General features: G+C 34.4%; 2 protein-coding genes across 2 annotated transcripts in view; both read left to right on the top strand.

Moving 5' to 3' along the window:
* TRPM7 (transient receptor potential cation channel subfamily M member 7) overlaps window positions 1-9,403 on the top strand; it is a 102,199-nt gene extending 92,796 nt beyond the window's left edge. The window contains exon 39 of the mRNA XM_043472001.1: window positions 7,925-9,403. Within this exon, the coding sequence (XP_043327936.1) occupies window positions 7,925-8,055 (131 nt within the window). The 3' untranslated portion in view covers window positions 8,056-9,403. The remainder of the gene's footprint in view (window positions 1-7,924) is intronic.
* Window positions 9,404-9,546: 143 nt separating this feature from the next.
* Window positions 9,547-15,126, top strand: part of USP50 (ubiquitin specific peptidase 50) — a 34,037-nt gene continuing 28,457 nt past the window's right edge. The window contains exon 1 of the mRNA XM_043472006.1: window positions 9,547-11,029. The gene's annotated coding sequence lies outside the window, so the exon portion shown is untranslated. The remainder of the gene's footprint in view (window positions 11,030-15,126) is intronic.

The raw sequence follows: 15,126 nt of genomic DNA on the forward strand, positions 1-15,126 counted from the left end.
GTGGATGCTAGAAATTGTGTTAGATTTTGACGATATGATAGTGAATGAGGCAAATGTGGTCCCTGCTCTCAGTGGAGTTTAGTCAGATCTTAAATACTAAAAGATTAACAGAGAATTATATGACTATCATAAATATCAAGCAGAAAAAACAGACCAGGTAAACAGATCACTTAACACAAACTTAAAGTCAAGGAATGCTACCTATGGAACTAACAGATTTGCCTAAAACTGAAGGATGCATAGACTTTCAAGTTGGCCTGGAAAAGAGTTGGGAAGAGTATTTCATGAGACAGAAACAAGGAATTGCAGATGCAGTTTCTCATGATAGCAATTTCATCTTTATACTTGAGAGTTACAAGTTATTATTGAGTTGTAAGTTATTTCACAGACCAGTGATTCTCACTCTTTGGTATGCATCATCATCCCCTGTGGAACTTTTCCAAAATTTCAGGTGCTTGGCACTTGCCCTGGACCTGTATTTCTGAAAGTTCCTCTCATTTTGACCAGTAATGTAGTAATGAAGAACTTGGACCTGGGAGCCAGACTCCAGGTCCTCAAAGAATATCTACATCTTAGAGGTTTGTAGGTTTTGTTTGTTTGAGGTTTAAATGAGTTGGTATTTGTGAAGTACTTCCGGAACAGTGCCAGGCACATAGTAAGCATGTTACTACTACTGTCTGTAATTTTTTAAATTGTTCATGTTAACAGATTCAGAAATTATTTGTTTTTGTATATTGACCTTGTATCCTGCATTCTTGCTAAACTCAGTTCTATGAGGCTTTTTGATTTGGTTTAGTTTTTGCTTTTTGTTTGTAAATTCTATATAGACAGTAGATTCAGTTTTGTTACTTCCTTTGCAATTTGTATGCCTTTTATTTATTTTTCTTGACTTTTTTCACTGGCCAGGAATTCTAGTACAATGTTCAATATCAGTAGTGAGAGTAGACATCCTCTTTCATACCTTACTTCTTGAAGATGCTTATCCTAAATGGACATTGAATTAGTCTGTTTTTTTCCTGCATCTATATTTTTGGTTTGATCATTTGGTTTTTCTTCTTTAATTGGTTATGTTACACTGAATTAACACTGATTGTCTTTTTAAATGTTGAGCCAGTCTTGTATTCCCAGGACAAACTCCACTTCATCTTGATATATTATCTTTTTTTGGTGTTCATTTGTGTGTTCAAATTGTATATGGATTCACTTTTCTAATGTTTTGTTGATGATTTTTATATCTATGTTCATGAAGAATGTTGATCTATGAGATTTTTTTTTCCCCCTTGTACTGTCATTCTTGTTTTGTTTTTGGATAATACCTTAAAAATAAGTTGGAATTACTTACACATCTTCTGTTTGGGGGAATATATTGTATAGAATTGATACTATCCCCACTTCAAATATTTGATGGAATTATCTAGCAAAACCATCTGTCTGAAGTTTTCTTCATCAGATACTTTTTAACTAAGGGTTTATTTTTTTTTTTTGATAGATACTGGTTTTTTGAGTGAGTTTTAATAGTTTGTGTCTTTAAGGGAATTGGTCCATTTTACTTGTTTTGAGAAATAGTTAATAATACACCTGTATAAGTTTAAGGCATACAGCATGATGGTTTGATTTACATAAACTGTGAAGTGATTTTACCACAATAGATTCAGCTAACATTCATCTTTTCATATACATAGAATAGAAAGAAAGAAAATATTTTTCCTCATGGTGACTCTTGGTATTTATTTACTCTTTAACAACTTTCCTGTGTATCATATATCAGTGTTAGCTATAGTCATAGTATTCTAGATTACATCCCTAGTGCTTATTTATTGTGTAACTGAAAGTTTGTACCTTACGACCGCCTGCTTCCAGTTCTCCCCCACCTCACCTTCCACTCTGGTAACCTCACGTCATCTCTTCCTGTCAGTTTGTTTTCTTAGGTTCCATATATAAATGAGATTGTACAGTATTTGACTTTATTTAAATTGGCAAATTTACAGGCATAGTGTTAATGATACTATTTTTTTTAATGTCTGTGGTGATTCTGGTGAACCCTCTCTTTCATTATGGTATTGTATGCTTTTTTTTTTTTTTCAATCTGGCTAAAGTGTATCCGTGTTATTGGTACTTTAAAAGAACCAGTTTTTGTTTTCATTGTTTTATTCTATTATCTGTTGTCAGTTTCTTTGATTTTTTTTTTTCTCTATTATTTCCATTTTTCTGCTTGCTCTGGATTTAGTTTAGTTTTTCTCTAGTTAGGGTAAAAATTTAGATTATTAAGACTTCTTTCCCTAACAAAACATTTTAGTGCTATAGGTTTTCCTGTAAGCATTATGTTAGCTGCATTTCATAAATTTTGTGTTAAAAATTATAGAGGGATATGTATTATTTTTGTTTTTAATTTTTTAAATATAGCTTATTTCCCTTGAGATTTCCTCTTTGTCCTATAGATTATTTACAAATGTCTTTTTTAGTTCTCACATTTTTGTAAATTTTTCCTGGTAAACTGATTTCTTGCTTAATTCCATTATGATAAGAGAACATTCTTTGTATGAATTCAATTTAAAGAAAAATTTTAAACCTTATAAAGATACTGTCTCTACTAAATGAATGTTATACTTCAAGAGAATATTCTCTTGTTGGATGAAGTATTTGATTAATGTTAATGAAAGAAAGTTTTTTGATAGTGTTATACTGCTTTTTTATATCCTTGCTGATTTTCTGTCTACTTACTCTGTTTATTACTTAGAAAGGCGGTCTCTAATTGTGAATTTGTCTGCTTTGCTTTCAGTTTTGTCAGTTTTTCCTGCATATATTTTGAAGCTTTGCTCTTAGGTATATGCTGATTTACAGTATATATAAAGATTTTTATATATAAGAAGTTAAGACTTCTTGGTGATTTAATTTTTATCATTATGTAATGCTATGGTAATTTCCCTTGTCCTAAAATTTACTTTGTCTGATATTAGCATAGCTTTTGATTGGTGGTTCCATTAGATATCTTTTCCTATTATTTTTACCTGTATATATTAACTATTTTTAAAGTGATTTTCTTATAGATAGCATAAAGTAGTTAGTTCCTAGGTTTAATCTGTTTTTCTTAAATCTAACAATTTCTATCTTTTAATTGCTGTTTTAGACCCTCTATGTTTAATGTAATTATTGGTATGGTTGGGTTTTTATCTGCTGTTTTATTGTTTTCTGATTGATGTCTCTGGTTTATTTTGTTGTTGTTCCCCCTCCCTTTTATTTTAGTATTCTCTTTTATCTTTATGTTTATTTTTTTTTAGTGGTTGCTCATAGTTTCTCTTACCTAAGAATGTATTTTGCTTTCATTCCTAAAGGGTTTTTTCCTTGGATCTGGAATTTTAGGTTGATGCTTTTTCTGTCAGCACTTAAAAAATGTTCTACTATCTTCCGGCCTTTATAATTTCTGATGAAAACTCCACAGTCATTTGAACTATTCTTCCTTTTTACATGATGTATCATTATAATGTATCTCCTTTCAAGATTTATTGTTTATTTTTGGTTTTGAGCAGTTTGATCTATTTTATGTCTAGTTGTAACTTTTTCTGAGTTTATCCTGTTTCAACTTTACTAAGCTCCTTAAGTTTGCAAATTGATGACTTGTGTCAAATTTGGGGAGTTTTTAGTTATTAGTTCATCAAATGTGTGTTCTGCATCAACCTTTTCATCTGTTCCTGGACTCTCATAAAAAGAATGTTAGACCTTTTGATAATTGTCACCCACGAACTTGTGACTCTGGGGACTAACTTAAAAATTAATTTTTCTCTTTTGTTCAGATTAGACAATTTCTACTGATCAATATACACATTCACTGACTCCTCATTCTTTCTTTCTTCTGCTATTAAGGTTTGCACTGAATTTTATATTTCACTTATATTTTTCAGAACTATAATTTCCTTTTGGTTCTTTTTGTGCTGACTGTTTTCTCTTCTGAAAACTTGTTTTCCTTTCATTTCAAGTCTTTTGTCCTACATCATGGAGTATGGTTATAACAGTAGCTAAAGTCTTTAATTCTTCCATTTGGGTTATCTTGGGATTGGCATCTCATGGTTTCTTTTCTTTGAGAATCTTTTAAATGTTTCTGTTCTTTGTATCTCTAGTAATTTTAAAATATGTCCAGGATATCTAGAATATTAGGAGATTTGAGATCTTATTAAAAATCCTCTGGAGAATTTTGAATTGTTGAATCCTCGAGATTTTTGGTGTTATTATCCAACCATTTCAGTTAAATTCAGTTCACAAATCACAGTCTGTCTTTTGTGTGGCTGTGAGTCCAGTGTCGGTTTGGTTTTTAAAACCTTTGCATTGTTATTCAGGTTTCTCTCACGTGTGTCAAACAGGGTCAAGTCTGGACATGACCAAAGGTCTGCAGCATAGTTTAGTTCTCAGAGCCTGTGCCGTGCTGTCTTTCTACATATGTGCCACTCAGGGTGTCATGCACAAATTGAGGGTGTCTCTCCAGTTTCCTCTTCTCCATGATTTCTCCCATACTTTGTGATTCCCAAGGGCCTCTTTTTTTCTTTTTTTGGTACACTGACTAGAATCTAAGCCAGGATTTTGGCCTCCTGTGCTATCATACACTTTCTGTAACTTAGCCCATTTCTGGTGCTGACAGTAATACTTTCTGGATCATAGAGGTACCTATTCTCAGTTCTTCTGGTCAGAGAGGTTTTTCTCTTGGAGTTGTGGGTGCTTTCCCTGCTTCCACCACTGTAGGAATACCTCTTCTTGACTAGGGCTTGTCTTAGGTAAAGGGCAGAAGAGCAAAAAGAAAAAAAGAGCATTCCCCTCAACATTTTCCATCCCACAGGTCCTCCTTCCTTATCCTCAGGCTGGAAAGCCTTGGAGCTTTTTTGTCCACATTCACTGTACATTTCTGTGATTGAGCTATCTTCAAGTCTAAGCCTAAAAATAAGAGACGAAAAAAGAAAAAAAAACAGGAAATTCACCACCATATAGATCATTCTTCAAGTTCAGATTTTCCTTCCTGTATATCTGCTATCACTTTTCAGAAATCTCAGGTAGTTGCTTTATATATCATGTAAAAGATTGTAATCAGTGAAAGAGAGAGAGAATGGAATATGCTTAGTCTATTTTAGCCAGAAGTGGAACATATAGTGGTGAATTTAACAGGCAGCCCCAATTCATTTTTATTTGGTTTTTAATACAATGCAGTTTTTAATAGCATATCTGTTTTTTAAATTATCATTATAAGCAGGATTTCACAGCTTGATAGGGACATAAAAAGCAGTCCAGTCCAAATCCATTGTTTTGCAGAGTTTACATGATTTGCCCATGGTTACACCATTAGTTAACACTACAGTTGTGAAGAATTATAATTATGTTTCTGTCCATTGTTCTTTGTGTACAGTTCAGCTGCAAATTAATTTGCATTCCTTAAGGCCTAATGCAAAGTCCTGAATTTAAAGTTTATCAAAAATTGTTCATACTGTAGTAAGTGTGTATTTGGATCATTGAACATAGACTGTTGCTGAAATTAAAATTAACAGTTTATATTCTGAGTGTTAGTTACCTCTTGTTTTTTAATTGGAGTATATTTGCCTAACTGTGAGTGTAAGTTCGGTTTTATATGGAAATAAAAGTAGAAGGGTTTATGGACAGCTATGGTTTAAAGTATAAATTTGATACTACTCCATTAAGTTTTTCTATTCTGCAACCGTTGTCATATGTGTCTGTAATGTCAAGTTCATCCTATCCCATAGCTATATATGCAGTTCCCATGCTATTAGTACCAAATTTAACTGAAGACTAACTTCTTTGCTGAGCTCCTATTTCTATATTCCCCTTCCTTCATTGCTACTTGAATTACCTTTTTTTTTTTTTAAATTGGAGGTTAATTGCTTAACAGTGTTGTGTTGTTTTCTGCCATACAACAACGTGAATTAGCCAAAAGTATACATATATCCCTTCCCTTTTGAGCCTCCCTCCCACCTGTGCCCAATCCCACCCTTCTCAGTTGCCACAGAGCACTGAGCTGAGCTCCCTGTGTTACATATCAACTTCCCACTAGCTATCTGTTTTATACATGGTAGTCTATATATGTCAGTGCTACTTCCTCAATTCATCCCACCCTGTCCTTCCCCTGCTGTGTCCACAAGTCCGTTGTCTGTCTGTGTCTCTGTTGCTGCCTTGCAAATAAGTTCATCAGTACCATTTTTCTAGATTCCATACGTATCCACTATTTGTTTTTCTCTTTCTGATATACTTCACTCTGTATAAAGGGTCCAGATTCAAGTAACATGTTCACTTCAGAATTCTTGACTTTCATTTCCCTTCCCACAAAACTCTACTTCCCGGTCTCATTAATAGTTACCAAGTTGCTCAGACTCAAAATGTAAAAGCTAGCCAGTTCCTTTTTTCTCTCACTTTTCATAATCAGTCTGTCAAATTCTGTCTGCTCAAATTCTGAAATCTCCCTAGAATTTATCAGTTTATCTTCATCATCATTGCCACCATTTTGTTTCCTAGATTCTTACCCATTGTCCCCTAAGAAGACTTCATGTGACAGTTGGAACAGTCATTTTAAACAAATTTGCTTATGTTACATTCCTCCCTTAAGACTGCTTGATACCTTCCAGTGGATTTTACTGTAATCTGTACTTACCTTTGCCTGTGTCCCCTGAATCAGAGGTCAGCAGACTTTTCTGTAAAAGGCAAAAGAAATAGGGATTTCCCTGGTGGTCCAGTGGTGAAGACTCCACACTTTAAATGCAAGGGGCATGGATTCAGTCCCTGGTTGAGGAACTAGGATCCCACATGCTGCATGGTGCAGCCAGGGGAAAAAAAGCAAAAAAAAGTATGTATTTTAGGCTTTGCGGGCCATGTGACTTGTGTCATAGCTATCCAGATCTCCCATTGTAGTACAGAAAAGGCCATAGACAATCTGTAAACAAATTTGTATGACTGCGTTCCAGTGAAACTATTTACAAAAACAGGGCAGACCAGATTTGGCCCACAGGCTGTAGTTTGACAACTGTTGGTCATTAACTGTTGCTTGACCTCATTTTTTCCTAGTCTTTCCCTACTTGCAAGATGTGCTGCTTCTTTTCATTCTTGGAACACACCAAGTCTATTTCCTTTTTATAGTCTGTAATCAGCTTTCTCTCTGCATAGAGTACTCTTCCTGGGACTTTGATAGGTCGTTTCTCAGTCGATGTTACTGTTCAGTCGCCAAGTCATCTGACTCTTTGCAACCCCATGGACTGCAGGACTCCAGGCTTCCCTGTCCCTCACTGTCTCCCAGAGTTTGCCCAAGTTCACATCCATTGCATCAGTGATGCCATCCAACCATCGCATCCTCTGTTGCCCACTTCTCCTTCTGCCTTCAATCTTTCCCAGCATCAGGGTCTTTTTCCATTGAGTTGGCTGTTTGTATCAGTTGGCCAAAGTATTGGAGCTTCAGCATCAGTCCTTCCAATGAGTATTCTCAGTATTTCTCAATATTCAAGTCTTTACTCATATGTTATCTCCTGCAACTCTTCTGCCCAGCCCTGTCTAAAAGAATCACCATATACCATCTCCCACTTGACCCTCTTCACACTGTTTTCTTCAAGGTACTTGTTACTGCTTATAATTCTGTTATTTTCCTGTTTGTTTTTCTTCACCCTTAAGAACATAAGCTCCATTAGAACAGGGACCTTATCTGCCTTGTTCAGTGCTATATTTCTATACTTAACATGAGTTATTAACTCATAGTCAAAACATAATTATTTATTGAATGACTTCATTTTTATGCATATAAATTTTGTGACTTTTGAATTTATAACAATATTGTAAAAAAATAGATCTGGCATGTTTAGAGGGAAATTGGTTTAGGAAATGTTCTTAATTTTCTTTTTCTAAGCAATACTGACTCTTCTTTTCTTTTTTGGGGGGGTTGTGAATATAGATCTGAAGAGGAATGACTATACACCTGATAAAATAATATTTCCTCAGGATGAGCCTTCTGATTTGACTCTTCAGCCTGGAAATTCCACCAAAGAATCAGAATCAGCTAATTCTATTCGTCTGATGTTATAATATTACTGAATCATTGGTTTTGATTACACCTCACAAAAATGTTACTGTGTCACTTTTCTGTTAGGAGGAAATTGTTTGATAATACAGCAAAGTGTGTGCTGAATCTAGCACAGTTAAAAGGTCAATATTCTTTTGGCTCGATTAAACTAGTCAGTCAAGAACTCCCTATATGATACAGCTGGCAGCTGTTAAATTTTAAAGGTAAAGAAAAATTAGTATTTATAACCTTTTAAAGGGCTCTTTTTAACAGAATTTCATTTGACTTTGTTCTGATGAGGGTAATAACCCTCTCTTTGTGTGGTGCAATACCATTAACCAAAGTTAGGTGTCTGTGCAGATTTTATTGGCAGCTGGTTTACTGCCGTTCAGCTAGTGAAATGAAGAAGTCACCCAGTCTTTTGGTTAAATGGCAGTCAGATGTCTTCCTCAATGTGTTTTAGTGTGTTCAGTGATAATGTCACTAGTGCCCACCTAGATCCTTGTTGGCCATGGGAAAAGAGAAGGCTTGTTATATAATTCTAGATCTACAGGGATATAGGAAGCCCAGGCTGAAAACCGTTTTCTAAGAGGGACTTTATGAATCAGGGTTAGGCTCCTATTTAAAAGATAGAGCCAGTTTTTTGTTAAATAGAGCCCAAATTGTGCAAAAGTATAATTTTTTTTTAAAACATTTTTTTCTCAAGTCATTGTTAACTAGAAGAAAGCCATGTTAGATTGCTATAACCTAAATATATCAAAGGAAAAATTTAACTCACTGTTCAAGAGAAGTTACCTTGCAAGAAAAGTTACAGTGCTTTTTTCCTATCATATATATATAGTGACAACTTGGAAGTTACATACTTCTCAAAAGATTTTATTGACCAGTATATCAAATCAGAATGTAAACATGAATTCTTGCATATATTTAAAATTGTGTAGGAACATTTGAACATGAATATTGTTTGTGGTACTTAAGAAATTGAATTGGATTATCATTATGTGATGTTGGGAGATTGCAGTGCAACTTTATGCCAATAAAATGTAATTTAACTGCCCCCGATATTGTTGAATGCTCAACAATAAGAAAAGCTTTTCATCTGTCTAAAGTTCTGTGCTTTGATTTTTTTTTTTCTTTTTTTTTTTCCCCCTAGGTACTAATTTTAATTTTTATTTGGGAGGGAGCAGTGTAAATCTTACTTGTATTCAGTAGTGTATCTCATAGATACAGACAAGGCAAAAAGAGATAAGCTGTTCAAATAGTGTTTAATATTGATGGGGGGGGAGAAAATGTATTAAAAATATACTATATACATTTTGTATATCATTAAATCTTTAAAAGAAATTAAATAAATTTATTCTTGTTTACAGATGTTTTACTGAGTTTAATCATTCTTAAAAATAGTATTTTCAGTGTTAATTTTTTTATAATATCAATTTGTTTTTTTAATGAACCATCTTGTACACCTGTGCTTTTTGATCTCCTGTACAGTGTTTAAAATGATCTTGATTTCTTTCTGTGTCTTTATTTTTGGTTCTGTTTCTTGTTATGTCAAAAAACAGGGATATGGGTTCTTTACTTATATTTAATTTTTTGTTGATTATGTCCACATGATAATAACAGTAATTGAACATTTATTTAGTAGTTAATATGTATCTGATATTACGCTAAATACTTTACATATATTAACCCATTTAATCCTTAAAACAACCTTATGAAATAGGTGTTATTGTTATCCTGTTATGCTGATAACATAGGCGTTAAGTAAAGTAACTTTTCTCAGATTCTTATACTTAGTAAGGAGTAGCACTAGGATTTGAACCCAAACAGGCTTTTATCTACATTCTTCAGCCCCATGGTATATTGACTTTCAAGTATAATGACTACTGATGATTTCTGTACCAATTCCTAGTCACTTTTCGGAAACAAATCAATTCATTAACTTTTTTGACTAATTCTAGAAAGTAACAGTTTACCTGAAAACTGCATTTCTCGAGTGTTGTTTTTAGATTACTCAAGTTCATCATTATTACTCCATGGTCTAAAAGTGTCATTTGCTTTCATCTCTTTGATACTTCTCAGTCTCATCCTTCTCAGAACAGAACTCCACCTCTTTACCAAATTACTTCATAAAACATCTTCTGCAAGTGTTCTCTAATAATATGCCTTCCTCAGTGTGGTGGTATATGTGAGCTACTATTATTTTAAAAGTAATGCATGTTGATTGTATTGGGACATATAGAAACAATTTTAAATGTAAGCAAAAATATAAAATTACCCTCCTTTTCCACCTTTAGGTTGAACTATGTTGTTTTCATAGTCACTGTCTGTCTTTGTACCCCTATTAGACTGTACAATTCACAAAGGAAAAGAGACCCCTAAAATTTTTCACTCATTTAACACCCTTTCCCTACCTTGTATACTGCCTGCTTTGTGATAGACATTCCATAAAATTATGAGTTTTTAAATGTTTTTCTACAGTATCAAAATTTCTCTAGGAAGATAATTCAAAATGATAAAATCTTATATATTTAAGCAGACAGTCAAGGCAAGAGCACCCAATAAATAGCTGTTATCACTTACAGGATAGATCACATTAATTATTTGCAGGAAGGAGATGTATCTATGAGCAGGGATTTTTGTGATCCTCCTCATTTATCATACCTGTTCTGATTGTTTCCTAGGTAGTTTTCACACAAGGCATCTGTCTTTGAGGAACCCAGATATTCAGATCTGTCACAATTATCATGTAGTTACATAAAAACTCAGTAATTACGTATTAGAGTAAAGCTGTACAACCACTGTTGTGTCTCTCTCAAAATTAGATTGTCTGTGTTACCAACTAAGAGATGTCTTATTTTTGTATTTCCCTTAGAGCCTTGCTGGAGCTTGTAGCAAACAAAATATAGGTACTAAATAAGTACGTGTTGAAGAAGTACCACAGAATATTTTCAACATTAGATGATCTGTGAGCTTTTTCTTAGAAAAAAATTCCAGGTAAGGTTCTGATTCTCTCTAGAATATGTTTTCCTTCTAGGTTTATTGGAATTCCTCAAAGCAGAGTTTCTTCTTGGGGTCCTTGATTCTACTTTAGTGAATATGAGAGGGCCTGGGAGAGGGTATGGTTATTCTTCAGAAAAGTTACAATACATATACCAGTTTACAATAAACAGCACCTTTTAGTAGGGTACTTTCTTTAATGCACTGTCCTAACTCACAGTTAGCACTTGCCTGTTTTTTACTTGGAATTTCTATGAAGTCCTGAATTATGGAACTTGACTTTCACTTTAAATGTTTTAGTATGTATTTCTAAAATACCAAAACTATAGTATCTTCACATCTAAAAATTTAACAGCTACTTAATATCAGAGAATGTAATCATTCTCAACAAATTTTTTAAAATAGTTTGCTTGAATCAGGACTCAGATAAGCTTCATATATTGCAGTTGCTTGATTTGTCTTTAAAGCCTCTTTTAATGATATAGATTTCTGCTTTCACTTTCTTTTTTTTCTTCCAGTTTATTTTTTGAAGAACCAGCTCTTTTGTTCTAAAAAGTTTCCCACATAAAAGGTTTTGTTGATTATTTACGTAGTTGTCATTTTATGTTTCCCATTTAGTCCATAAACTAGTTGTTACCTATAGAGACTTGGTCACATTCAAGATTGATTCTCTGACGAGAATGCTTCACTGGTGGTGGTGTGTACTTCCACTAGGAAACACAGGTCTTACTGTCTTTTGGGTGGTCATTGCCTAGATATCTTCAGTAGATTAGTGGTTCTCAGTGTGGACCACAGCCCCTGATATTCCCTGTGACACTTTCTTTGGCCTACAAGGTCAAAACTTCTCATAACTGTAAGTTATTATTTGTCTTTTTCAGTGTGTTCAAAGTTTTATTATTGTGGCAAAATCATTGATGGGTAAAAATGCTGCTTACCTTAGCATGAATCAAGGAAGTAGCACCAAACTGAACTAGTTGTTTGTTACAGTCTTCACCATCATGCCAGTTTTTTTTTTTTAATCCATTTCATTTCAAATGTCACTGATGAAGGAATAAGTTAATTTTTAATTAATTTTGACCTTAAAACATGCCTTTAATATTCTGTGGGGCAAAATGAAAAATAGGCATAAAGTACTTTGCTTCATAAGGAAATGTGATGATTGTTTTAGGGAAAGGCAATTATGCAATTGTGTGAGTTACAAACTGGACTAATCACGTTTTTCATTGAACATGTCTGCTTGGAAGAATAACAGACAAACCAGGGTTCTTCACACTTGAGTGTTTGGTAGAAGACTGACAGTACTTACTAAAATTTGAGCTTTCAAAAATAAATAAAAATAAAATAAAATAGGAGCTTTCAAGAGAAAGTTGCAGTTTCGGACAACTTGCCTCTTAACATGTTAACATGACAACATCCTGATACTTTTCCAATAAAATCAGTGCTGATTTAACAATTTATTTTTTATAGTGTATAAAGAAACGTGTTAATGTTTGGATAATCTGTGAAACAATCAGTATTCTCCGATGCTCTCTGCATGGATTACAAAATGGTCCATGAGTGGAAAAGGGAGTAAAACTCTAGCAGGGGAGAAGTTGACAGAATTCCAGATTCTACACTGCAGCTGACCTTTAGAAAACCACTGTTTGTCCATTTTGGTATTGTTTCAAATATGAATATCCATGTGTTCAGTCATGGCTGACTCTTTGTGACCCCATGGACTCTAGCCCGCCAGGCTCCTCTGTCCATGGAATTTTCCAGGCAAGAATACTGGAGTGGTTTGCCGTTTTCTACTCCAGTGAATATCCATGGCTATCTAAAAAGGCTATTAAAATATTCCTTCCCATACAAAACTAGATAAATGAAGACAATGTATTGTGGCATATAGATTAATAAAATAGAATTAAGAGTCCAGATATTTGTGGTTAATTGATTTTCAGCAAAGTTGCCAGAGCAGTTTGATGAGGGAAGAACAGACTTTTCATGAAATTGTTTTGGGACAACTAGATACCCACATGCAAAAGAATGAAGTTGAACCCATACCTCACATCATATATAAAAGTAAACTTAAAATGGATTGCAAACCTGAACTTCAGAGCCTAAATCTTGAAACTCTTAGATGAAAACATAGGGGTAAATTTTTGTGACTTTGTATTAGATGATAGTTTCTTAGATATGACACCAACAGCAAAGGCAATGAAAGAAAAAATGGACAAATTGAGATTCATCAAAATTTTTTAAATTTTGTCCTTTGAAGTACACAGTCTGCAGTGAAAAGACAACTCTTAAGGTGGGAGAAAAATTTTGCAAGTAATGTATCTGATAAAGGACTTGTGTAAAGAACTAAAAGCACAACAATAAAAATATAGCTCATATGACAAGGCAGTTTTCATCTTTGGTGTGTGTTTATACTCAAAAGAAATGGAAGTATCTACACAAAGCCTTGTACACGGATGTTCATAGCAGTTACTGATAATAGCGAAAAAGTGGAAACAACACACATGTCCATTAGATGAGTGGATTAATAAAATATGATATATCTAAAAGAATATTCTCTGGCTATAAAAAGGAAGTAGTGATATATCCTACAACATCCCTTTCAATTCTGGAGCTACTGTGTATGCACGCAAAATGAAGCTGGATAGACTTGGATTCTTGTTCTGTCACTTACTTCATGATTAACCAACTGATTGAGCAAGCCTCTCTTACAGTGTTTGTCCCATATTGTAAAGATTCAGTGAGTTACTGCTGCTGCTGGTCAGTCAGTAAGTCATATCTGATTCTGCAACCCCAAGGACTGTAGCAAACCGGGCTCCATGGAATTCCCAAGGCAAGAATACTGGAGTGGGTTGCTATTTCTTTCTCCAGGGGATCTTCCCAGCCCAGGGACTGAACCTGCATCTCCTTCATTGGCAGGCAGATTCTTTATCTGAGCCACCCAGGAAAGCCATGTACTCAGCAAACAAAACTACTCAAATAATAGGTCTGTTCATGCTACCCTTCTTTCTTGGAAGTTCCAAGAATGAGAAGAGGGTATGATGGAGAATCAAGAACATTCTGAGAATGATTTTTTTCTTTATAAAGGAACTTACCTTGTAGATTCTTTTGTTAGTGTAGTCAAAATAACAGCACATTAAAGATATGTGTATGTGTATAATGTGCTCAAAGTGTAATTTTTTTCCATACTCATCTCAACATTTGAAGCATTTTAGGTTACCCTTTAAGACTTTTTAAGAGGGAGAGGAGGGAAAAAAGTTGTCAGAAAACAAATGTAAAACTAAAACATCAAGAAAATTCAAATAAAGTAACCATAAAAGTGCTTGGTCATATACTAGTACAAGTGTCAAGAGTCAGAATAACTGTTCTGTGGGAGGAGTTGGAGCCACAGAGAATAAATATAAGTAGTTAATAGATGGTGAACTATATGAACGTGAGATGTGTATTTTATTCACTATTAAATACCCAGCACAGCAACTGGCACAAAGTAAATTTACAATAAATATCTTCTAGATTAGTGAATGAGATATAGTGACTATTTAATAAAGCATTCCAGATTAAAAGAGAGGAAATAAGTGAGAAAACTACATAATTAATTGCGTTTTGGTTACTCTGCAAGTAAGCAAAAGTAAGCATACAAAGGAAGAAAACATCAGATTGACATTAGAAAATTTTCACCTGTCCTATAGTATTTGGGAGACACAAAGCAATATGAAGACAAAGGGAAGAGTTTTTACCAAGCTATTTAATGGCATTCTCAGAAAATGTACAGTTTTCTTGGAAAATATTAAGGATAAAATCAGAAAAATAAGGTCTAATTCTTGCTGCAGCAGTGCATATTCTAGAGCTGGAATGATATAGGGTGTGGCTCCTGCCCAAGGATGGCACAAATTTTGAAGTGTTCCACATTTCCCCTCAAGCCCTGGCCATACCTCCCCTTCCCCCACCACCAATGGCAGACTGCCATTGCTCCTAGGAGAAGCCCAGCTCCCTCAGGGCTCCTTGGATCATGGACTTGCCCACATAATGGCAGCAACCACCACTGACCTAGGGAAAAGCCATTGCTTGCAGCTGGCTCTGAATCTAGCCCTTCCTACCCC

This window comes from Cervus canadensis, chromosome 6 (assembly GCF_019320065.1).
Source record: "Cervus canadensis isolate Bull #8, Minnesota chromosome 6, ASM1932006v1, whole genome shotgun sequence".
NCBI lineage: Eukaryota > Metazoa > Chordata > Mammalia > Artiodactyla > Cervidae > Cervus > Cervus canadensis.